Genomic DNA, 26,978 nt, shown 5'->3' on the forward strand with positions numbered 1-26,978 from the left:
GCATATATTTACCTGTGTAGCAAACCTGCACACCCTGCACATGTACCCCAAACTTAGAATAAAAGTTGAAGAAAAACAAAAAGATCAGAAAAAGTTTGACTAACCTTGTCCATCTCACTCTGCTGAGGCATTCAGAATATGACCTAATATTCTTCAGGTGGAAAAGAATAATTTGCTCCCTTCCAGAGTTTATTGAACTCAAACAGGTTTACAACTCCAGTAGAATCAAAGAGGCATATATTTGCATGCAACTTTTTTCCAAATCAGAAAATACTGGCACTCACACTGAACACTGACTTTTCTGCATGCTTTATAATAGATGGCCCAAGCAAGCAACACTAACGCTGACCACAGCAAATGCTGGCAACAGGATCCCAGAGCCAGCGTGTGGTGGTGAGCATGAGGAGCCCACATTGGATCCTCCCCACAACCACAGTGGCCTCCTTTTTCTGTTGGTGATGAGAAGGTTAAGGGTTTTCCCTGTTTTACAGGTGAGGAAACTCATGCTTAGAGACGAAATCCATGCTTGAGGAGCATGCCCAGGGCCCTCTGCTAATACATAGGCTACAATAGAGGTATGATTCGTGCCATTGTCTGTGGCTCTGTTGGCTCAGATATTTTATTCTGAGGAATAAGTTCAGGCTTCTTAGGGGTCTGTTTGAGGACTGGAATACATTTGCCACTGACACTTATTGGAATAAGTGAAACAATCAAGATATGTGAGTAATTTCTCTTGGAGGCTGCTGTGGGCTAAACCATGTCCCTTGCTACATTCATACATTGAGTCCCAAGTCCTAGCACCTCAGGATGTGGCTGCATTTGGAGATACAGCCTTTGAAGAGGTGATTAAGTTAAAATGAGGTCATTAGGGTGGGCCCTAATCCAATAGCCTGCTATCCTCAGAAGAGGAGATGAGGACACAGACAGATCCACACAGAAGGGAGACCATGTGAGGACACAGGGAGAAGACAGCTGTAAGATTGTGCTTTGGTCAAGGGTAGGCTGAGGTAAGCATCCAGAGTTACTCAGCAAGTTTGGAGTGCAGACATATAACTCCACTTGTTATCACGTCCATGTAGCCACAACATGGGAAGGCCATCCCTTGGGCCTATACCACTATTGTCTGTAAAAGGTATAATTGCCCTGCGGACACTATACAGGTTCTTTCACGCTGACACCCAGAGAAAGCAAGAGAGAATCAGAGCTGTCCATCTGCAAGACGGACAGAGGGGAACCAGGACACAGCTTCAACTCTGGTGCCCAGAGAGAAAAAGAGTTAAGCTGCTGACCCTGAAGGGAGAGCCCACCATGTGTGGGAATGCTGGACTAAGCAGCCAAGACAGGTGGACGGTGTGAGAGAACTAGCATGAGCAGCTGCTGACGAGAGAGCATTTCACCTGCCTACAGTCCCCTGAGTGTTCTTCCAGCTATTTGCTATCCACCTACTCCCTTCAGACCTAAGCATGAGCTGGAACCTGACCCTGGGCATGATAATTGGCATAGTCATGAACCTGACAACAGCCATCTACGAGCCAAAGAGAGAGGCCTCAGAGAAACCAACCCTGCTGGCCCCTTGATCTCAGACTTCTAGCTTCTAGAATTGTGAGAAAATAAATTTCTGTTGTTTAAGCCCCCTAGTCTGTGCTGTTTTGTCATGGCAGCCCGAGTAGACTACCGTAGCTCTTGATTGTGGCTGAGCTGGCTTTGAGGAGGGAGGTGGGTCAGAAATGGTTCATTTATGGCGGCTATAGCACATATGCGTTTCTCCCGTGGGTGGGAGTGGGTGGGGCTGGGGTGGGCTGGGGTTGGGGGATGTGACTCAGAACTTGTTAGCCTTGCATTTCTCTAATGCACTGATCATTGCTCACAGCAGCCCCTAAGCCCAGCTCTCCGACCTGCTAAGCTCCTCCACAGAAAGGAAATTAACTGTGGCTACCTTCCCAGGCTTGGGTCAGAAGGCTGACATTTCACAAAATACTAAACACAGATGCCTGCCCAGTGTCTCCATCCGTGTGTCCAGACTGGCTGCTCCTGCTTCGATGAAGGTTCATCAACAGTCATATCTGCAATGTTTCCCGAATGACCCCTGAAAACCCAGATACCCTGGAGATACCCAACCACCCAGGAACTGTTTCCAGAGGGGATTTGTTTGGAAAATACCCACAGGCGTAAGGAAAGGCTCATAAATGACAGAAAAGGGAAGCAAGAACAAAGCAAAGAATGGATTCCAGTTTTTGTAAATACAAAAAATTACGTAAGTTTGGAAGTGGGGTAGCTCTCTGAGCTCATACAGGTACTACCTCCTAGCTTGGGCAGCGGTGAGTACCGTGGGCACACAGCAAGCGCTCAGTAAACACTACGCTGAAGTGGCATGCTGGTGCTGTTAACGCCCAAACTGTGGCAGGCAAGCAACGTCTTTCACACCCCACACCCCCAAGTGACTCAGAAGATAGTGGCCTGCTTCTCAGATATACAAATCTCAGTACCTGGCCACGTGAAGATGCTGGAATTTCCCTACTTAATTTATAAATGTGATGGGGGAACTGCGTTGACAGAAGCAGCTTGAAGTTAACTTTGTCACAATAATGACGATTTTACTGACACCTGGCTTTGCTGGCTTTGAGCCAAACTGTAAAAAGTCCCTTAAGGTTTAAAGTCAATTGAAAAGATAACTCGTTATGTTCTAACTGCAGCCACGTGAAGGTGTTCCAGGATGGGAGTAAATAAGTGTGGAACCTTGCCTAATTCCATGGCCCGCGGAGCCCCCAACAGCATTTATGTTTCAGAAACAGAGAGGTTGTTGTTAAAACACAGTCAAAGATGCCTTGAAAGTTACAGGGTATGGCAGCCTTCTAACTCTGAGACGGGGAGGCTGTAGCAAGTGATTGCTGGAGAGCGAAGATGAGGAGGAAGTGGTGAAATGGAGAAACTGGGTTTGATGCTGACTGTGGGACCTGGGCTGACCATGTCTACTTCCTTAACCTCCTTTCCTGTAAAGGGGCAAGGATCAGAAACTCCAGCTCAGGACGTGTGAGGGTAATGTGGGCACAGAAAGCCATGCATGGGGGAGGGAGGTGGCACAGAGCAACTGCTCTGTAACTGTGAATGCAGGAACAGCCGCCATGCAGGCTTCCAGCTGGGGTGGCTGGGGCTTGGAGTACAGTAAATACTGATCTTCAGCTCACCCAAGCTGGCAGCAGAATCTCTGGGATGTGTTGGGCTTGGCACTAGTAAATTAGCAGGCAGACTGAACTGAGTTGCTGTGTGCACTGGAACTATTAGATGGAATTTGTCTTACACAGCAATTGTCCAGAATAGTTGGTGAGGGGAGGAGGACAGGATTCAAATAGCCCCCGAGAATGGATGGTGATGTATCTGATGGATTCTCACCTTCTCCAGGTGGTACCACCCAGTACCATGGGCGGCAGGGAGCCCTGGTGGGCATTTGAGCAGGGAAGTTTCATCCTCCTTCTGCAAATGCTTCTGGGCCCCTTGCTCTGTGCAGAAAGCTTGCAAAGCTCTTGTCTTTTGTGTTCTTGCTCCCAGATAACCCTGTGATCTCACCCTGTATCTCACCCATCTTCCTTGCTCGCTCTGTTTCAGTCATATGGGCCTCTGGGCGGTCTCTTACACAGGCCGAATATAGCCCTGCCTGAGGGCCCTTGCACTTGCTGTTTCTCTAGCCAGGACTTCACCATTCCCAGACCGCTCAGCTCCCTCACTTCACTCAGGCCTCTGCTCCTCTGTCACCTCCTTCCAGTGCCCATCACAGACTGCTCCATCTAAAACAGCACTTCTGCCTTCTTTGCTTCTCCATTCAGCTCCAGGACAGAAACCACAGGCTTTGTTACCACTCTATCCTCTTTGCTGAGAATAGTGCCTGGCACACAGCTGGGACTCAACATATATATGTATTGAATTAATGAGTGAGCAAGAGATCAGATTCTTTCCCTACCCAAAAAGAACTTGTATCGGATTCTTGAGTATGGGCATTTTCCTACTGATCACTGTCACCCTTGGGATGATGATCCCATTAGCTGTGGTTATGATGATGACAATGTGGATGTCAAATGGGTGGTGATTTGCAGTGTGCACTGGAATTATTAGATGGAATTTGTCTTAGACAGTGATGAGCACATTGCAAAAATGGTAAGTAGGTTGTAGGTTTGAGTTGCTAGCCTAGGAGTCCTTGCACACCCTCAGCAATGGTTAGCCCACGCCCTCTGAAGCAGCCCATAGCATTTAGAGCAGCTCTAGGAAGGCTCAGGAAAGAGAAAGGGATGAAAGGTTTTGCCCAAAGCATAGTTTCTTTCTTCCTTAGGAAAATAGCATGAGTTTCCAGTTGACAGGGGAGAGATCAACCTCTGCTCTATAAATCACCCCTCAAGGGCTGCAGAATCAAAGGGAATACCAGGGACAAAAGACTCCTTGTCACTCATACGTGAATGAATGGGAAGAGGAGCCCAACAGCAAAGTTGGAGAGCCAGTTGACCGTGCCTGTGATGATGAAGGCAGCCGGCCGCTGAGATTGCTGGAAGAACTCAGCGGTCAGGATGAACGGGATGCCACCTGCAACATGTGAGCCAGGACATGGCGTTAATCGCTCTGAGAAGGTCATGCTTCCAACATCCATTCCATCTGCCACACTTTAGAGCCACCCCTGCAGCAGGGGAATGTTCTTTCAGCAGGAGCTGACTCTGCCTGTCTGGATGACAGCTCTAGCAGGGTGTGCTGGAGTTAGGTGACCCTCAGCCCTTCAGCCCTAAATGTATAAAAACTACTTCTCTGACCTGTATCATCTAAATGAGAGATTCATCATCCTCTTGTCTCTCCAAATGCCCTCCAGGTCACTCTGTGACCCATCACAAATTGAATACTGTATATATCAATTTGATGCGTAAGGACACTGACATTTACTGACTATATTGTGCTATGAATGTTTACAATTAATATTCAGAATAAGTGAGTCAGGAAGGTATTGGCTACCATATCCCTGGGCGAGAAAACTGAAGCCTAAGGAGGTTACTTGATTTGCCAAAGGTTACTCCACTCCTGAGTAGCAGAGCACAGATTTGGGACTCTGGCCTCCAAATTTCAGCCTTTTTTTTTTCCTGCTAATCCTTGTTGAGAGAGGACAGAAGTGCCTGCCCAGCTTGGTACCTTTGGTCTCCTTCACACTCCTTGACTGAATGTGTAGTGGGCCCCAGTTCCAGAGTCACCCTGGTGGCTCAGCGTGACTCAGTGGAGACATCATTGACACTGCGGTGGGACAAGTCTTGATTTCAAAGACTGTCCTGTGCAATTGCAGGGCATTTAATTGAGGGCATGTATTACCCTTTACTTTCTGATGCCAGGAGAACCTCCAGTCACCACCACAACCCAAACTACCTCCACAGATTTCCAAACCCACACGTAGTCTGAGGTCTGTATCCTTCCATTCCTCCATGTCCTGCTCAGTGAGACCGGCAACCATGCCCTGTGCCCAGACCAGGACCTGGGGCTCAGCATGACTGCTGGGATCCCACTGTCCCCTCCCCATCTCCAACTGGAGCCACCAATGAGATCTATACCTGAGTGTTTCTCAGACAAGACAGTGTGGGCAATGGATGGGAAATCCCTCAGGGACTTTTACCAAACTCTAGAGAGACACTGAACACAATTTGGAAATCACTAGACTAGAGCTATTCATTGTGTCAACATCTACCAATTATATATGTACTGTGGCTGTTCCAACAGTGAGGTCAAAGGCAACACGAGCTTGCTTTCATGGGAATCCCTTGTCTGCTGGGATGACTTGTTCATTAGAAAGGGAGTGAGGCCAGGAATGGAAAACCAAATATCATATATTCTCACTCATAAGTGAGAGCTAAGCTATGAGGATGCAAAGGCATAAAAATGATACAATGAGGGCTGGGCGTGGTGGCTCATGCTTGTAATCCCAGCACTTTGGGAGGCTGAGGTGGGTGGATCACCTGAGGTCAGGAGTTTGAGACCAGCTTGACTAACATGTGAAACCCTATCTCTGCTAAAAATACACAAATTAGCTGGGCATGGTGGCACATGCCTGCAATCCCAGCTACTCAGGAGGCTGAGGCAGGAGAATCATTTGAACCCGGGAGGCAGAGGTTGCACTGAGCTGAGATAGTGCCACTACACTCCAGCCTGGGCAACAAGAGTGAAACTCCATCTCAAAAAGAAAAAAAAAAAAGATAAAAGAATGACACAATGGACTTCGGGAACTTGGGGGGAAAGGGTGGGAGGGGGTGAGGGATAAAAGTCTATAAATTGAGTAGTGTATACCGCTTGGGTGATGGGTGCATCAAAATCTTGGGAATCACCACTAAAGAACTTATTCATGTAACCTAACACCACCTGTTCCCCAAAAGCCTATGGAACTAGATAATAAAAAGGGAGTGAGCAAATGAATAAATAAAGATAAATACAAAATGTGATCAGCATTCTGGAGGAGACGCGCTGTCTATTTTGGCAGTGGGCGGGGAAGGGTGCTGTGGGGAGGGGATGGAGGAGATGTGGATTGAAGAAGGAGATGCAGCTCCTGAAGATCTGGGAAGATCGTGCTGGGTGGAGGGAGGAGCTGGCAGAGGGCCTATGGGTGAAAGGATTGGGCCAAGGTCTACAGGGGTCAATCTGTCCAGACACCTGAAGGGGTGAGATAGCAAATGTGAGCAGGGCCAATGAAGCAGCCTCTTTTAGGTCATGGAGAAGGGTTCACAGTTGAAGAAAATCTCTTCCGGCTTCTATGCAGCTGTTCAGGTGATCGATTTGCATTTCACAGAGGTCACTGCTGTTTGGACAAAAGTCTGGAAGAGTGTAGGAGTGGATGCAGGGGACTGTCAGGGCAGTCCAGGGAGGAGGCAATGGTTGGCTTGCTTGCTTTCTGCCTGCCTTTCTTTCTTTCTCTCTCTCTCTTTCCTTCTTCTTCTCCTTCCTTCCTTTCTTCCTTCTTTCTTTTCCTTCCTTCCTTCTTTCCTTCTCTTTCTTTCTTTCTCTCTCTCTTTCTTTCTTTCTTTTTCTTTCTTTCTTTCTCTCTCTCTCTTTCTTTCTTTCTTCCCTCCCTCCCCCCGTCTCTCTCTCTCTGTCTGTCTCTCTCTGTCTGTCTGTCTCTCTCTCGGAGACAGAGTCTTGCTCTTGTTGCCCAGGCTGGGTGCAATGGTGCAATCTTGGCTTGCCACAAACTCTGCCTCCCAGGTTCAAGCAATTCTCCTGTCTCAGCCTCCTGAGTAGCTAGGATTACAGGCATGTGCCATCACACTAGGATAATTTTGTATTTTTAGTAGATGGGGTTTCTCCATGTTGGCTAGGCTGGTCTTGAACTCCCGACCTGAGATGATCTGCCCACCTTGGCCTCCCAAAGTGCTGGGATTGCAGCTGTGAGCCACCATGCTTAGCCTGGCAATGGTCGTTTCAGAAGGCTCAGATCACGGCAGGGGGGATGAAAGGAAGGGGCTGAATTTGGAGACAATTCTTCCTCCATTGAGATAAAGCTTTCCAGGTGAGCATTGCACATATGCTATCACTTAGCAAGTTGACCCAACCAAGCAACCCAGGATGACAAAGCCACAAAGCCAGGACCAATTCAAGTCCGAATCTCTCCAGACTTTTCACCATTATCACCCCACTATGTTGCCAGCAAAGTCTGCACTCCAACAAATCAAAAATGACTTGGAACGGGCCATTCCCTCACCTCCCACTATGCTGTGAAAAGTCACTCAAGACCAGGCATTATCTCCATTTGCCTGGCATTTCCCCCAGAGTAAATATTCCATCAATATTTACTTATATAAGTTAAATGCTCAAAAAGTTGATTTTGATAAGATTTGATATGCTGTTCACTACAAAGAAATTAGACTCTATATCTTAAAGGTATCTATGGAAATGTGTGAGAACAATGGTTACACAGTAAAATATAATAAAACCAGCCTTTGGGTCTGCAGAATATTTCATTGTCAGAAAGTGTTTGTGTCACCCCCTGGGAATCAGTTCACAGCAATTCTGAAGCCTGACCAGGGTTGGGTGTTGTCATTTCACTTTCTGTGACTTTCCTAGGTGTGATTTTGGAAGCACCTGTGGATAACTCAGTAATTCTGATGCTGGTACAATAGAATGTGGTACACCAATGTACAATGCAGTAGAACACTGACAAATTGCCTCCAGGTACATCTCTTTGTTTCTTCAGGGCTTGAGGCCATGACTTGTTTGTTGGTTAAGGCTCCTGCTCCTAGCACAGTGCTGAACACATACCAGGTGCTCCGTAAGTGTTTGCAGGATTGATGAAAGAGCAAATAATTAGCATGCCAGGGAATTCATGGTACATTGATATCAGAACCTCTCTTTCACTGGGCCTTCAGACCAAGCCCTAAGCAACCATGAGAACGCTGGATGGCTCCATTGTGCACAGGTGTCTTCACTCCCATTATATCCCTTGATCTTCACAACCAGAGAAGGTGGTAAAGCACTGTGGGCTGGAGCTTGGGCTTTGGTGTTAGTAAGAATAGGTTTAAGTCGTGTCTCACCTAAATCTTTCTAGAATTGAGTTCTTTCACCTGTCAAGTGATGATAGTAGGAGCTTACTTCTAGGGGTGTTTGTGAGCATGAAATGAACTACTGAATGCACAAACTTAGTATAAGTCTTACACATGAGGGGCACTCAATAAGTGTGAGATGCTATAATAATAATCATCAAAACTCCTCTGCATTATATTCCCCATTTTATGAGTTAGCTGAAACTCAGAGAAGAGGAGTGACACACACAAGGTTTCTTAGTAAGAAGTGATGGTGATGAAGATGATGACGGTAATGACGACGATGGTGCTTCTGCAGTTGCTGGTGATGATGATGACGATAACTGTGGCAGGCATTGTAAAAGCACTTTACAAGATCTCTACAAGGAGGACTACAAACCATTGCTCAAGGAAATCATAGATGACACACAAATGGAAAAACATTCCATGTTCATTGATTAAAAAGAGTTAATATTGTTAAAATGGCCATGCTGCCCAGAACAATTTATGAATTCAATGCTATTCCCATTAAACTACCATTGACATTCTTCACAGAGCTAGAAAAAACTATTTTAAAATTCATTTGGAACCAAAAAAGAGCCCAAATAGCCAAGGCAATGCTAAGCAAAAAGAACAAAGCTGGGGGCATCATGCTACCTGACTTCAAACTATAGTACAGTGTTACAGTAACCAAACAGCATGGTACTGGTACAAGAACAGATACACAGACCAATGGAACAGAATAGAGAGCACAGAAATAAGACTGTGCACCTACAACTATCTGATCTTCGACACCCCTGACAAAAACAAGCAAGAGGGAAAGGACCCTCTATTCAATAAATATCATTGGGATAAATGGCTAGCCATTTGCAGAAGATTGAAACTGGACTCTTCCCTTACACCATATACAAAAACTAACTCAAGATGAATTAAAGACATAAATGTAAAACCCAAAATGATAAAAACCCTGGAAGACAACCTAGGCAATACCGGTTTTGGCAAATAGGCACAGGCAAATATTTCATGCCAAAAACACCAAAAGCAATTGCAACAAATGTGAATATTGACAAATGTGATCTAATTAAACTAAAGAGCTTCTGCACAACAAAAGAAACTATCAACAGAGTAAACAGACAACCTATATAATGGGAGAAAATTTTTGCAAACTATGCATCTGACAAAGATCCAGAATCTATAAGAAACTTAAACAAATTTACAAGAATAAAACCCACTAAAAAGCAGGCAAAGGACATGAATACTTTTCAAAAGAAGACATACAAGTGGCCAAAAATCATATGAAGAAAAGCTCAACATCACTGATCATTAGCGAAATGCCAATCAAAACCACAATGGGATATATTCTCACAACAGTTAGAATGCCTATTATTAAAAACTAAAAAAATAACAGATTCTGGCTAGGTTGTGGAGAAAAGGAACATTTATACACTGTTGGTGGGAGTACAAATTAGTTCAGTCATTATGGAAGATAGTGAGGTGATTCTTCAAAGACCTAAAGACAGAACTACAATTCAATCCAGCAATCTCATTACTAGGTATATACCCAAAGAAATACAAATTATTCTATTATAAAGATACATACATGTGTATGTTCACTGCAGCATTATTCATAATAGGAAAGACCTGGAATCAACCTAGATGCCCATCAATGATAGACTTGATAAAGAAAATGTGGTACATATATACCATGGAATACTACGCAGCCACAAAAAAGGATGCGATCATGTCCTTTGCCGGGACATGGATGGAGCTGGAGGTCATTATCCTTACCCAACTAACACAGGAACAGAAAACCAAATACTACATTTTCTCACTTATAAACAGGAGCTAAATGATGAGAACAAATGGATACATAGAGGAGAACAACACACATTGGGGCCTATTGGAAGGTGGGAGAACAGAGAGGATCAGAAAAAATATTAATAACAAATGGGTACTAGGCTTGGTACCTGGGTGATAAAATAATCTGCATAACAAACACTCATGAAACACGTTGACCTATGTAACAAACCCGCACATGTACTCCTAAACTTAAAAATAAAAGTTAGGAAAAGCACTTTACATATATTATTACATTTAATTATCACTGTGATATGATAGTTACTGCCATTATTTTTCCATTTAATATATAAAGAAACTGAAGCTTGTGGAAGTTAAGTAATTTTTTCAACAGCACATCACCAGTAGGCTGCAAACTCAGTTGCTCTGGGTAACTTCACAGCATGAGTCTTAATTACTCCCTTATGCTCCAAGCAAGTCTAGGACACTAACAAAACTTAAAATACTTAAAAAGAACTTAGCTATCTTCATAGTTTTAATCCGAATGCTCTCCCAAACCCTGCAATTCATTCGTCTCTCTTACTGAAAGCATTGGTGGCCTAATTTCCCAAGAGTTTCTCAAGGTCTGTTTCTTCCAATCCAAGGCAAAATGAGAAAGAATGGGGTTTGATACAGAAACAGAATGAATTTCAGGAATGCCTTCTTTCATTTTTATTTTGTTTTTCAAAATGTAAATAGTTTTATTTTTTTCTGATTTTCATAAATAATATTTGTTCATGTAAAATATTTTTTAAAAGCATGCAACATGGCAAAGTATAAAAAGGAAATGAAAATTACCCATCAGCCTTCCACCTAGAGATGTTCTCCATTTGTATTTTGGTATTTAGCTTTGACATTAAATGTTTTGGTGAAGAAGATTGGGGCTAGTTGAGTATTTTTCTTTTAGGTGACTGGCTTTTTCTACCCAGAGCCCTGAGGAAATTGTTGATTATTTTTGAAATTCGTTAACTATGATGTTTTGGTTGTATTAGCCCATTTTCACACTGCTATGTACATACCTGACACTGAGTAATTTATAAAGAATAAAGATTTAATTGAATTACAGTTCTGAATGGCTGGGGAGGCCTCAGGAAACTTATAATCATGGTGGAAGGCAAAGGGGAAGCAAGATAAGTCTTACCACATCAAAAGAGGACAGAGAGAGAGTAGGGGAAACTTCCACTTTGAAACCATCAGATCTTGTGAGAACTCCTTCACTATCACAAGAACAGCACGGGGGAACCACTCCCATGATTCAATCACCTCCTACCAAGTCCCTCCCCTGACATGTAAAATTACAATTCAAGATGAGATTTGGGTGGGGACACAGAGACAACCCATATTACTAGTGTTGATTTTCCTGTAACAACTTTTTGTAGAACATAGCATGTCCCTTTGAGCTGCAGATCCACTCTTCATTTACTTCTTATGTCATACCTTTGAAAATGCCTTCTTTTCTACATGTTGGATGCTTTGCTTCAGATACACCAATTATTCTTGTGTTGGATCAGCTTTGTCTCCCTTTCTTATTGGCCATCTCTTGAGTGACTTTATTCTCTTGTTTTCTGCATAGATATTGTATGCTCTGGGGAATCTCTCTCTTCCTTCTTCTCTCCCTCTCTTTCCTTTCTCTCTTATTTCCCAGGTTGGCTCTTTCCCTGTACATTTTCCTCCATTTCTCTTATCCTTGTTGGAGCGGGCTACTTTGTCCAGATTTCCACCTGCTGTGATATGGTAGAAGACCCATATTTGATACCTTTTCTTTTTATCCTCTAATTTGTCTTGGCTTCCACGTCACAGTTTGAGATCTGAGTATCATCTTTCAGTAAGTTTTCAATAAATTGTGGGAAAATGTGGCAGGGGTGGGGTGGGTGGAAAACTTGGCTAGGGCTGTCAGCAGCCCTTGTGGAGGATCTGGGTTCTGCTCTCTCTCTCTCTTCTTAGATTTTGTAAAGTGACATGCACCAGAACCCATTCCATGTGGTCAGGGACATATTCTACTCCAGTGGCCTTTAACTGGTTTCCTCAAATTAGGACATAATCTTAGAAACTGGCAATCCCCAGCACCCTTTGGCAGGGTTGTTTTGGGGGAAGGTATTTTTTGATCTTTCTCTGCAATTGCTGACTCACCTGCTCACTCCAACTCCCCCACAAAATCAAGGTGGAAGTGAGAGTTCTTAGGGTTTATCAAATGTCCTTCTCTGGTCAGTGCTGTTTTCTGAAGAGTGGAGACAGAATCTCATGTGCTACAATTATTCTTTGCTGGCTGCTAGTTTTCTAGGCATGTGATATATTTCCTTGTTTGGTTACTGCCTGCTATTTTTTTTCAATATGTGTAAAGGTTTGCTTTGTTGGTATTGTTATCATTTTTTAGCGACTATTTTCCTGCTCATTTTCTTAGGTATTTGCAGGAGAAAGTTCTGTAACAAGGTTATACATGACCATATTTACCAAAATCCCATTATTATTAGCTTTTCATAGGTAAATTATTGGTATTTCTTGTGGTAGGTGTGTAGGTGCTGGTCACCTGAAAATGATATGATTCAAAATTAAAGAGCAGGTGAAAACAGTCTCTTATAAAGGATTTTGCCAAGAGACTGACTTTTTAAAAATTCTGTGGTTTGAGACCTTTACTTTTGTGGACATTTTATTTATTTATTTATTTATTTAATTTTTTTTATTGCATTTTAGGTTTTGGGGTACATGTGAAGAACATGCAAGATTGTTGCATAGGTGCATACGTGGCAGTGTGATTTGCTGCCTTCCTCCCCTTCACCTATATGTGGCGTTTCTCCCCATGCTATCTCTCCCCAACTCCCCACCCCCCACTGTCCCTCCCTTATTTCTCCCCAACAGACCCCAGTGTCTAGTGCTCCCCTCCCTGTGTCCATGTGTTCTCATTGATCAACACCCATCTATGAGTGAGAACATGCGGTGTTTGATTTTGTGTTCTTGTGTCAGTTTGCTGAGAATGATGGTTTCCAGGCTCATCAATGTCCCTACAAAGGACGCGAACTCATCATTTTTGATGGCTGCATAATATTTCCTGTTGTATATGTGCCACATTTTCCTGGTTTTGTGGACATTTTTGTTCATAAAAATGCTAGGCACACCTTATCTCATCAAATTTTTCTTCATGATCAAACTATGAATTATGAATTGAAATTACAGATTAGGAAACTGACATTTCAGGAAATAGAGGGCCTTGCCCAATTACTAGTCCTGATTGTGACTTGAAGAGATAGGACATGAAGTTGGGTCTTCTGACCATGTTCTTTTGACAGCACCTCTCAGTTCAAAAGAACAGAAATACGGAGAAGGTGTCATGTTTGCATCCATGTGTCTTGCACGGGGTCCTCTTCGTATCACAGGACTCAATATATGCTACCCAATAGTGCACTATAGCTTAAACTTTGAAAATTAGCCCCAAATAATTATGTATCTGGGTCCACTCATCTTGTTATCTCAGAGTCTTCTTTGCTATCTTGAGTATCCTATTCTGGATTGCCCCAGCAGCAGACCCTGAGCAGCAGTTTTTGTGCCAGTTGATCCCAGGAAATGCAGGTAAGAGTGTGAGGAAGTGAAGGAGGTGGATAAGGGTGTGTTATCAGCAACACACCACCACAGGCAACCACATCTTAATCCAACTGGGACCCTTGGGAGACTGTGGAAAACATACCTCAGAGTGACCCAATCTGAGGGGCAAGAAGGCTGGGTTATTTATCCACCATGTCCCGTCCGTCACTCCTTGAATACTGAGCTTTGGGCAGTGATTTTGGCCTGCCACAGTGTGGGCTGAGAAGACTGGAGAAGTCCTTGGGCAAAAGGCCGCATATGGGAGCAGTTGTAGGTCTGTCTGGGAACCACAAAAGGGTGTGGACGAGGGGATTTGGGGGAAGGTAACCGGAATCTTTGCTACTTACATCTGTTCCTTAAGGGTTTTAACTTCTCAGTGACTGTTGCAATAATCATGTAGCCATTACTAATTACAGCAGTGAAGAAAATCTTTATATCTTAGACATCTAAGAACTAGTTTCAGGAGTTGAGGTATAATACTAGGGTGAAGAACGTGGGGTGGAGGTCTCACACTCTAATTAGGAGCATGGAGTGGGAGTCTTGCCCTAAAGTTAGGGGCCTGGGGTGAGGGTCTAACACCACAGTTAGGGGCCTCGGTAGGGCCTGATACTACAGTTTGGAGCATGCTGCTTGAATCAGACCTGGATTAGAGTCTTGGCTCTGCCACTTGCAGACTCTATGTGACCTTGGGCACATTAGTTCATTTTTCTGGCTCAAATTTCCTCTTCTGTAAAGCAGGGACAATGGAACTGATTTCATGGGGTCATTGCAAAGCTCAAAGGACCAAATGCAGATAATACACATTGAATTGTGTCTGAGGTGTGATGAACACTCAATAGCTTTTCATGATTATTATTATTCTTCACAAGAAGTGTGTTCTAGGAGAATATTAATCCTGTGATCCGAGTAAGCTTCCTGGCTCCTGGAGCCCACGGACACTGAGCCACGCTGGTTGACTGTTTTCCTGAGTGGGTGGCTTGCCCGCCAATTTGCTTTGGCAGAAAAAAGCTTCCCCAGGAACATATAGTTGCTCTTGCCTTAGAAGCACATACACTGTAGAGAAGGAAACCAGATTTGAATCCACGCATTGGAGGCATGGAATCCCAGGATATTTCCTAGGACTCTAGGGAAAAAAAAAAAAAAAAAACCAACAACTCTCACTTTACAGATTAGGAAAATGAGGCTCATAGCGGGAAATACATTTGCTCAAGGTCATAAAACTTGGTGGAAGGGCCAGATTTAGGAAAAAAGAAAAAGTCCCTCTGACTTCTTTCTTTATAGAATATCAAGAGGTGATATGGATTGAGGTGTATGTCCCTCAACTTGGAATTATTTTATTCCCCTCTTCCCCTCTCCCCATCTCTTCCCTTCCCCTCTCATTTTTCTCCCTTCTTGCCAGAAAAGTAGAAAATATGTGCTGATTAACCGTGTATTCTATGTGAAAAATTGCCAAGTAATTAAAAATTCTGTAGATATTCTAAAAGTATTCCTTATCACTTTGATAAGTTATCTACTTCATTAATAATGTATCCATTTACTTCATTAATAATGCCATTATTTTTCCTTCAGAAATGTTTAAAAGCAAAGAAATATTTTTCCACCTCATTGGTAAATTTCGAATAGCTATATTTAGTTATGTTCAAGTGAAAAGGAATTGAATTATGCACGTTCTTCATATAAAAATTACTTTTTGAAAATTGCCTTTTCCTCCAAATCTCTATTCTGTGAATCTGTGCCCCAGCTCAGCTGGTCTCACAACCAATCTTGTGGCAACAGCACCCCTGGTGTCTATCATGAGGAACTGCCTGATAACTTTCTGCAGAGATAAACCCGATATAAATTCCCATTATTTACCTCCTAGCTATCTGACCACAAGTGTCTATGGTTCTCAGTTTTCTCATCTATAAAATGAAGCTAACAATAGTTCCTTAGTTTTGTTTTGTGCATTAAATGAGGGGTGCTTAGCAATGTGCACCTGTGGTATTTCTCCAAAGCCAGCTTTGTCATTTCTGCTTTCAGCAATCTTTCCCACATATTATCTTTAGGCCCTTTCTCCCTCCTCTCTATTTTCTAACTCTTGCCCATGTACCCTAGAAAACGTTCAATTTTAATTTCATTTTCGAATATAAGAAAAAAAGGGCAACTGCCTAAACTTTTCCTTAATTCATATTTATTAGAATTCTTCCAATGGAACCACTATCATCAATTTCTTGCCCTTGAAATTGCCTAGAAACCCCCTTAAAAACTTCCATAAGTGTGTCTATATGTCACTTAATCCTTTAAATATATTTTCTAGGCCCTTGAAAATGTCTAGAAACCCCCTTAAAATTTCCATAAGTGTATTCATATGCCACTTCATCCTTTAAATATATTTTCTCTTAAGCTCCAGGCTTAAAAATAGCTCTTTTCTTTTATTGAAATATAATCATTTTGAAAACTCTTCATGGGCATTCTGTTTTGTTTATGTCAATAGACGTAATCTCATTCATCCATTTCCATCGACATTTACATGTCAAGTCCTGGGCTAAGCATTTGCAGAATCTACCAGTTGATGTAAGAACTCTCTTAGGAGGCAGTTATTTTAACTCCATTTAACTGGTGAGGAAGTTAAGGCCCAGAGTAGAGAGTGACTTGCTCAAGGTGGCACAAGCAGGAGATGACAGACTTGGCCTCGCATCCAAGAGATCCGGATTCAGGTAAGAGATTCTCTCCTCTGCCCTTTCTCTAGGAGAGACATTTGAGAAAGTGCAAATGCACAGGTTCCCAAACAGATTTGTTTTATAACAACAGCCAAGATGTATCAGCAATCAGAACTCATGGCCTGCAGCCTGTTGGGGGATCTGGGACCAGAGTGCATGCAGGAAGCTCCTCCCCTGAGAGGATGTATCTGAGGTCTGTCCTCTCATTTCTGAGAGCAGCTTAGATGCCCATCTCCTCAGGCATGTGCTTCCTAGGTAGGGAAGCAGGGGAGGCTGCTGAGCAACCAGGAATAAGGAGGTGTGGCAGATGCTTCCTGGGGGCTCCTTACAGAGCCTTGACTCACCCTGACTCCCAGTGGGTGCCTCTGGCTCTGCTGACCACCAGGTGGGAGGTGTTGGTCCTTCCCTAGACCTCAGGTTCCTTGCCTATAATCTCACTTAATGAGCTATTTAAAATCTCAGTAAAGTCAAAACCTTGAGAGTGCTTACTTGGCACATGGGGAATTGTCACCACGTGGAGGTGGCCAGGCCAGGGCCAAGAGCACTGGCACTAACTCCTGCCCGAGCATCCAAGAGCAAGCTCAATTTTGATTTCATTGTTTAAGTCATTAAATTATCACATGCTCATCATTTTTGGTGGGTTTGTGAAGAAAACAAATTTGTATGAGACCATTTATCATTTCTTTCTTGAACTCTGGATTTATATTTTATGTTGTTACAGAATACATTTAAATCTGCCTTAATAAAGGCAAGGAGACAAGGAAGGAAATTCAAACTCGCTAAGCACGTTCTGTGTCCAGGCACCATACATACTGCTCAGCAGTCTTTAAATAGTTCTTATTGCATAATAACTCTCAAGGTGGAGGCTTGAGGGGCGAGGTGACTTTCCAAAGGAATCATGAATGGCTGGAGGTGTAGCCTGTGTCTGATCCAAGCTCATGCTTTTTCCTCGATGCCACATGGCAGGGCTGTTTCCTATTCTTTCCAGGACGTAAAGGAAGGGAGTGGGCAGGAGCTGGTTTTGTTTGATGGTCTTTGAAGATCTGCCACCATCAGATTGATGAGACAGCCCAAGGTCCCTGCAGTAATACTGGTTTGCAGGAATCTGGCCCTGGGGCTCATGATTGGCATTTTGGCAAACAGAGCATTTCAAAGCGTATGGCTCCCAGATGCAAGGATGTAATACAGAGAAACAAGGCATGGCCGAGCACTTCACCCGGGACCCCTCCGCCTCTAGCTAGTGGTTTCATACCTCAAGCCATTCAGGAGAGCAAGGAGGGACTTGTGGCGTGGGGAAAAGGGCCCCAGTCCTTGCTTTGATACTAACTGTAATATGCAGGGCCCGTTACTTTTTCCCCAGTTTTCTCATCTGTAAAATGGATGCACTGATCCAACAGAATGATAGATATGAACATAGATGTTAATTACTATTGTATTATCATTACTACACCATTATGATTATTATCATTATTGAAAGATCTGCCTCAGTGCGGCTCCCCTCTGTTGAGAACACACTGGGCACACCTCCTCCAATATTTTAATCCACACAACAGCCAATGCGATCATTTGAAATAGAATTGAGATGAAGTCTGTCCTCTGATGCAAACTCTCCAAGAGTTTCCCATTGCACTTGGAATCCAGCTGCTAAACTGCCCAAGCTCTGTGGCCATGCGGTTTGCTCCCTTCCTGCTGACTTTGTTTTCCTTCACTTTGACCCTGTTGATTCCATTCCAGTCACACGTGCTTCCTTGTTCTTTCTAGAACTGCTCAGTCTTCACGCTCAGGTCAGTGACAACCTGAGAACTGGGGAAGGGAGATGGCGCTAAGACCTGGGATCCCAGGCCAAATGGCACATCCGTAGATACGGGGACAATGCTGTCATTACTCATCCTAAGGCAGGAGCCGTGAGGAAGGGAGTGGCAGCCAGCACCTTAGACATACTGCACAGCCAGGTGTGTGGGCTGCATCTAACTCGCTTCCTGTGTGTTGTCTCCTTTAATCCTCACAGCACCTGGTGCCCATTTTACGTGTAGGTAAGCTGATGCCCGAGGGTGGGAACAGGCCAGCACCACTCTACTGGTTGCACGGAGGATTCAAACCACGGTGGGTGGACTCAGAGCCCACAGTCCGCCCCGCTTCATGTTGCCTCTCTGGGAAAATCATCTTTTGTTCTTTGCACATTCATTTTTGGAGCCCAGAATCTCCTGAATGCTGGTCACACTGCTCCCAACATGGGGAGAACAGTAGTCCTCCAAGAACTTTTTGTCAGCGTGAATCTTGCCTTTCCTCAGTTTAACAGAAAAACAGTGGCCAGTGTGTGAATGCGATGGGCACTTTTCCATCCCAGCAGTTTACTTTTGACACCTCAGAGAAGTGAATCCTGGTCATGTAATTACATCTCATTTGCAAAAGTACAAATTAAAACAGAGTTAATGCTGATTCCCTCAGCTTCCGCAAGAGCTTGGTAATTAAAGCTGCTAAAGAAGAAAGTGGAAGGTTTTTCCTTCAAGGCCTGGTTCCACCCCACTGCAGCCATGTGGGTTTCTCATGTCGGCTAAGGCGACTGGAAAGCCTCCCTTTCTTTCTCAACTAACTCTTTAGTTTCTTGTTAAAGGAGATAACGCAGGTAAAGTACTTAATTCCATATTTGTCCCATAATAAGTACTCAATAAATAGTACTATTTATTGAGTGTTGGTATTTATTGTAGTATTGGTGATGATGATAATTATGAAGAAGATGATAATGATGATTACTTTGACGTTAGAAATGGAAGAGAAAGTGAGGAACAGGGAAGATTTCTGTAGAGATAGAGGGGCGGCTATTGCTGAGCCATAAGCCCCTTTCCTTTGCCCCACCATGGGGAGCACAAGGGAGCCCCACTCAATCCAAGCCTGGGTGGGAGGGGACTCAGGCAGTACCCCCTGAGAGCTGGGAACACCGTGGACTGAGGTCTGACTGCCTGGGAGAGAGATGTGCTAATGACCAACTGCTTAAAAGGATGTAGGGGCTGAAATAACTGTCCTGAGATCTGATGGACTGTCCCCCTATGCAGGGGACTAAACGTTAAGCTTCTGCATGCTGATCCCATTCTGTGAACCGTGGAGTGAATTCACACATGCAGCTCACACAGTTGCCTCCCCTACCCGAGGCCCTGGAATGCACTGCCCAGACACACTCAACTGTGGGCCTCTGAGAACATGCCTTGCACAGTCACACCTTGGTGATTTTGCGCATGCCGACTTCTCCACCAGGCACGTCTTTCCCCTCTGTCAGCCTTGGAGCTGAAAGATCCCCGAGCAGTGGGTTTGTGCCTGACCGGGGATCGTCCCATGCCCTCTTCTGTCGTCCTCCAAGCCCTCTGCTATGTTCCCGCTGGAGAAAGTGGTCTGTTCTGGTGGGCATTAGTCAAGTTCCGCCTGTCTCCCTAACCAGAGCGCCACTCATCTCTGATGGGGCCATGCCCAGAGCAGGGGCTCAGGAGTGTTCTAACCTCAGAAACTGCCTGGCAGTGCAGTCTAGTGCCTTTGCTAGTCGGCTGTGGCAGGGCAGGCAGCCTTTCCTGTAAACAACCTTGGGCACAGGGCCCATCATATAATTAGAAGCCAGGTGACCTGATAATAATCAACTCCTGCTTGGCTGGAAAGCTCTTGACTTTAAAGCATCCAGCTAAAGCATCCAAGGCTTCTTCCCCAGAATTGTTTACTACCCTGATGGGGAAATGCTATCCACCCATTTATTTCGATTGGGTACCTGCACCTTCATAAAAGTGCGTGAACTGAACAAAGCCCCTAGCGTCCTCCGCATCCCGGTTGTCACCTGTTAAGGAGCTCATATGTAGGGAATATGAGAAGTCAATTGTCTGTGGGGCTGGCAGCCAGCTCAAAGCTCTCCCCTGTCACCCCAGAAACCCTCACACCTGTGGGATTAACTGAGCACTTCATAAGCCAAGAGCAGAACTCTCCAGCAATTTTGTGACTAATGCTGAAGATTTTGGAACGGAATGTTTATTTTGTTTCAAGTTTAAACATTGAGATAACTAAGTCAGCTCATGTTTGCATCACATTTTGAGCAGCGGTGAGGTTCCCAGGGAGAGGACAGCGCTGTGTCTGCAGGAACACCCCCAAAGGCATGGGTTCTCATTTCCTCTGGTCAAAGTTGTTGACATATAAAGGGGAATGTTTTCCTTCATCAAAGACGTTATTCCCTGCGCAGCCAGGCTCCCTGATGGTTTTTATTTTAGTATTTATTTAATCCACAAGTGAAGACAATGAAAGTGGCCAACTAAATTCTACTTATTGACAGAGCCTATTAGCAATCATGATCTTATTTGTCTCTCACACTAATCCATCAGAGAGAAACAGTGTAAGTCAGGATCTGGATTTTTCCTCAGAGAAAACAGAGCTGAGAGGTGGATGGAACCGGGAGCTGTCTCCAGCCTGAGGGCTCAGCATCAACCTCCGTCTCCACCCAGCTTCCAGAATCAACTCTCACATGCAAACCTGGTCAGTCCACGCCTCCTGCTTAAAATCCAGCAGTAGCTTCCCACTGGCCTCAGGACAGTTCTACACATGAAGGCCTTCTGTGTTCTAACTTCTGCCTACCTTTGCACTTTCACGGGCTGCTGGTCCCCGTTTCCGGGTACACTGTCAGCCTCCTACCTCCGGCTCTGGGCTCCTGGGCTCCTCCTTCCTCTGACAATGCCCCCTCCTCACATTTGCCCAGTGAATTCCTCCACCTTATCTTGTGAGACCGCAGCCAACCATTTCCCGCTCTGGGACTCATCTGACACAGCAGGCAGAAGGGAAGGCTTGGCCCTCATTATCACACTTACTTGATTTCACACCAATCTTTCTCCCAAGGGTCTGGGGGCTGTCTCCTGCTCATCTCCGTAGCTTTGACCTAGCACGGTGACTGGCAGACAGTAAGTAGGTGTCCAATAAACTAGGATCTGACTTGAATGAACTGTTTTTGGTAGAGGAGGCCAAAGTGTTTACAAAAGCATCTGACAAAACAGATGCTTATCTCTAGTCCAGGGCAGTGGGCTGAGTGGCGGCCCACAAATGCACATCCATGTCCTGATCCCTGGAGTGTGCAAATGTTACCTAAATGGCAAAAATATGATCAGGTTAGTGATGTTGAGAGGAGGAGCGTATTTTTGATGATTAGCCTGGCTCCTAAATGCAATCACATGTGTCCTTATAAGAGTGAGGTAGAGGGAGTTTTGGGACACACACAGAGGGGAAGGCCTGTGAAGGTGGAGACAGAGGCTGGAGTGGTGCGGCCACAAGTCAAGGAGTACCGGCAGCCGCCAGAGGCCAGGAGAGGTGCGTGGAAGGGACTCCCCTCAGAGCCTCTGGAGGGGCACTGCAACCCTACTGAAGCCTCGATCTCTGGGAGAGCACATTGCTGTCATTTGTGGAACTTTGTCACAGCAGCCACAGAAAATGGCTGCAGCCCGACAGAGGACTGTGTTCTCACCATCTCAGCAGCTGCAAGGTATAATTAAGTGACAAATTCCTCTGCTGGACTCCCAGGGATTGCCCAAGTGACAGTGAAGAGGAAGATAGCTGCTGACAGAAACCACGAGAAAGACCTACGGGCCTGGCAGGTGTCACTGATTTCAGGGACTGCAGAGCCAGTTCTGAGGTTTTCTACATTTCTGCTGAAAATCCTAGCTTATGCACCGAAACTTTGAAGAGCTCAAAATCTTTCTCAGAGCAGCATTTGCCTGGACTTCTTCTGAGGGGAGAGGTTTTCTGGAGGGTTTTGGCAAAAAATCATAAGGAACACTGCCGTGTTTTCAGGCAGTTTTCAGACAAGTTTCAGGCGATAAGCTTGCTAATTAACTCTGCCATAGGCTGTGGGTAAGTGATAAGAAGCAAAACTGAACATGTGAAAATGCAAGGGAGAATGGCTGGAGAAAAGAGACTTTGAGTTGGGCAGACAGACAGTTAAATCCTGGCTGGGCCACCTACACTATGTGCCGTGAGATGTGACCGAGGCAGGGCTCCCTGGACCTGCGGTGTCCTCGTGGGGATAGGAGGGTCTCATTGCAGAGATTAGGGTGAGTCTGGCAAAGTATCTAGCACTGACTGGGTGCTTAACTTAGGAAGATTTTCCAGGGAGTGCGTGGGGTCTTGCTCTGTCCCCCAGGCTGCAGTACATTGGTGCAATTTCTTAGCTCAAGTGACCTTGAACTCCTGGACTCAAGAGATCTTCCTACCTTGGCCTCCCAAAGGATTGGAATTGCAGGTACAAACCACTGTGCCTGGCCAGGAAGATAATATTATTAATTTTAAAAGTTCCCTAGTCTTCTTGAAAAAGCAGAAAGTGCACCATAACTTTGGCAGGCAGCGTGCCCACCCACCATTGTCAGGCGTTAAGTGTCGGATGGTGGAAATCGCTCCTTTCCACAGCCCTCGTGCCCTGCATCTACAGCTGTGTGCGGGATTAGGAAACACTTTGCTGCCAACTTAGTGGCTATATTAGCTTTCTAGGGCCGCTGTCATAAATCACCACAAACATGGAGACTTAAGAGAACAGAAATGTATTCTGTCATTGTTCTGGAGGCAGAAGTGTAAAATGAAGGTATTGGCAGGGTTGGGGCCCTCTGCGGTCTCTGAGGAAGAAACCATCCGTGCTGTCTCCTGGCTTCTGGTGCTGCTGGCAATCCTTGGTGTTCCTTGATTCTAGATGCATCATTCACTCGATCTCTGCCTCCACCTTCGTGTGCCCTTCTCCTCTCTGTCTTCTCCTTGTCTTATCTGGATGCCAGTCATTGAATTAAGGGTCTGCCCTAAATCCAGGATGGTTTCATCTTGAGATCCTTAACTAAGTACAGCTGCAAAGGCCTTATTTCTAGCCAGGGCCACATTCTGAGGTTCTGAGAGAACGTGAACTTTTGGGGGAATACTACTCGACCCACTACAGTAGCTAAGAGGACAAATTCTGCCACCCCACCCACTTCGGGGGCACCTGCCCTGTATAACCCGTAAGAGTTATGACCTCTCGGAGACTCAGCCCTTCGTGTGCAAAGTGGGAATAAGATGGTCTGTCTCCTCGGCTGCCATGAGGATTGAATGAGGTGGATTGCATAGCCACAGGGTTGGTAGATCTGGCCACTAATTCTGGAGGCTTACATGCTCAGAAGTGGCCTGGGCTGGGATGGCAACTGAGGAATGAGGTCCCTCCTCATCCAGGGACCGGGATGGAGGATGTTTCCCCAGGGAAGGGGGTTCTGAAGTGCAGCCATATAGTTAGAGAACCCTTAATCTGGGTCATCCACTCATTTCACTGATGGGGAAAATGAGGCCAGAGAGGGACAGGGACTTGCCCAAGTTACTGTAGATTTTGGGAAAGTCACAGCAAGATTCCAAGAACATCCCAGACCCTCTCTCCTGAGCCCTACAACCTCTCTGTGAGTTGGGGCAGGGTGCAGTGGGGTGTGGTGCCTCTGAGTCCTGACCAGGAATGAGGGCTCAGAGATGCCACAAATGACAGTCACATTGTCAGCTCAAGGTCAATTCATGAAAAAGCAAAGATTGGTAAATGCATTTTTGAATAAAAATACGTTAACAAAAGAAACCCTGTGAATGTGCAGGTATCCCTCCCTAGCTGAACCTTTGCTATCTGGACCTTTGTTTTCCAAACACAGGAATGAAATAAATTAGACAATTGTGTTGATACATCACTTGCTATCCAAATCCTATTTCCTGTTGTATGTATCAATTTCTGGAACAGAATGGATTTGGGAAAGACATGTATATTCTTATTGTGAATAAAAGTGTTTTATGCCACTTGGCCGAGGCTTTTCTCTGTTTAGTAACCTCCAGCTATAACAACAGGGACCTGAAGCAGAGGGAACAAAGAGAAACATTCTACAGAATTCACTATGCAGACATAGTGAATAACTTAGAATAGGTCAAAGCTGTCAGAACTATTCCATTCTATGCACAATGGTGAACATTCTTCATAAATAGTTATAAGAGATAAGGTAAATCCAGCAAATTGTGTTTCTCTATGATTTGACTTTCAGCAATGTGACCATTCAGTGCGTTGACTTTTGATGAATTAACTTCTATTAAGTTGCTGTGTTTTCCTCACCACTAATTGCTGGAGAGGTGGACCCTTGGAAATGACCATCTTATGTTGAGACTGCCAGAATGGTCAAGGTCTTCCACATTCCCCGTGGCATTCCTGCACCACAGCGATTTGTGTCCTTATTGAACATTCCTCAAAATATCCCAGTTTGGGTGTACCACATGTTCCCAGTGGGGACCCTGGCTCATGATTGTTATTGAAGGTAAGATCCCCATGGGCAGAGACTGTGTGTGTGTGTGTGTGCGTGCATGCGTGTGTGAATGTGTTTGTTTGTGTGTTTGCTTTTCCATTGCATCTCCAGGCCTAGAAGGAGGCCGACTTTCTAGTAGGCACTCAGTGATTATTTGTGGAACGGGGTAAGTGAGGGAAAGCCCATAATTGTCATCTCTTGCCTATTCCAGAGTTACTACCTCTGGGCACTTGTAGAAGCCACAGTTCTTTGCAGCCCCTTCCCTGGCAGGTAAAGTCTTTCTCCATCCCTTGATTCTGGGCCGGCTCTGTGACTTGCTTTGGCTGATAGAATGCAGCAGAAATGGTGTGGAGTTCCAAGCCCAGGCCTCAGGCAGTTTTGCACACTTCCCCTTCTTCTCTTGCACCTTTGCTACCATCATATAAACAAACCTGGCCTAGCCTGTGGGATAGTGATGGACATGGGTCAAGCCACTCTTCTCAATGCCAGACCAGTGAGTAAGGCCACCTTGGACTAGCTGGTACCCAGATGACCTGCCAGCTGGATGTAGACAGGTGGAAATCATCTAGCAGAGATCAACAAAGCCTGGGCCAGAAGAGCAAAACTGCCACATTGACGCAGTCTTGGGAGCAATAATAACTGGTTGTTGTTTAATCCACGAGGCTTGGGGGCTATTTGTTACACAGTGATAGCTAACTGATAAAAAGTCCTTAGTGATCTTCCTGAATTCACTCTTACCAAGCCTCTCCCATATTCCACATTTTACCTCTGGTTTATTCCCTCTGCAGACCTTTTAAACAATAGTCTGACAATGCCATGCCCCAGCTCAAAACTCTTTGGTGGCTTGCCGCTTCCACAAGGACAAAGTCTAGTGATTTCAGCCTGTGAGGCCCATGATGATCTGGCCACCACTTTCCCCGCATCCTCATGTCCCCTGAGTCCCCTTTCCTCCAGAGCTTCTCTCCAGTTATACACGTGTCCTAGGCTTCCATTAGCACACCCCCTCTCTGATGTCTGTCCTCTACTCAGATGTTCCTCATTTTCCCTTTAGCTGGCCACCTCCAGGGCTACTTCTAACCCAAATGGCACTTTTGCTGATTTAAAAAACGTGCCCCTTTCTCAAATAAAATATTTTACAAGTTAGTGCATTACTGAATAAACAGAACAATCACACTCTGTGACCTGGCACAGCCTTGCCAGGGAAGTTCTCCAGATGCCCTATCTGATGGCAGCAGCCCTGTGGATGTGTACCCCCAAAGCTGTTTGCCCCACCCATGAGCCAGCATACATCTAGGCTCTGTGCTCTTCCCACAAAGTGGAATACCTGTGCCAGTCTTGGAACCGTGCAGAGGATGAGAATCAGGCCTCTGAGAGCGGGCTAGAAAGGAAGCTCAGAGGACACCTGGAGAGTGGAGTGCACATGTGTATGTGCACGTGTGTGAACCAGTGTATGTGGACACCATGTATTCCCAGCTGTGTGCACGACTGTTTTGCCTGTGGGCTGATGTAAGAGATAGTGCAGCCCTGTTGTGTCAGAACCTGGCTGAGAGACCTCACATCTCCACATCGGCACCCACGTTGTCTATCTAAGAGGGAATGCTGTTTTAGAAATGGCTTCGTGTGCAGTGCACACCCTGAGAACCCATACTTGGTGGCTCTGCTTGCTCTGACTCAATATTTAGAAGTCAGTCTAAGTTGTAAGTCCTCTAGGTAATCTGATGCCCATTCGTCCAGACACACATCTCTGTGCTCCCTTAGTGCCTGGGACCTGCCTTACTTAGTTGCCTATTGTAGACCTTAAGAACTCAGGCTCTGGAATCAAACTGATAGGAAGTGGAATTCTGGTTCATCGCTGTGTGATCCAGGTAAAGTTCTTAACCTCTCTGAGTCTCAACTTCCTTTATGCACCTCCCCTTCTCCCCGCAGTGACAGAGCCGATGACTACCTCTTCCTCTTCTTTACTTGAAAACTGAACTCCAAGCTCATGGTTGGGACCTTTCTTATTCCTCCTTGTGCTCCCAGGGCTGAAGGACTAATTACAGTGTCATTGACTT

The 26,978-nt window shown here is 45.1% G+C and overlaps 1 protein-coding gene across 1 annotated transcript in view; it reads right to left on the bottom strand.

Annotated features, from left to right (window-relative positions):
• Positions 1 to 26,978, bottom strand: part of SLC2A9 (solute carrier family 2 member 9) — a 158,385-nt gene that overhangs the window by 27,807 nt on the left and 103,600 nt on the right. Inside the window, 1 exon segment of the mRNA XM_064365677.1 lies at positions 4,442 to 4,569. Coding sequence (XP_064221747.1) covers positions 4,442 to 4,569 — 128 coding nt within the window.

This window comes from Aotus nancymaae, unplaced genomic scaffold (assembly GCF_030222135.1).
Source record: "Aotus nancymaae isolate 86718 unplaced genomic scaffold, 86718_ANA_hifiasm-v0.15.2.pri h1tg000006l, whole genome shotgun sequence".
Lineage (NCBI taxonomy): Eukaryota > Metazoa > Chordata > Mammalia > Primates > Aotidae > Aotus > Aotus nancymaae.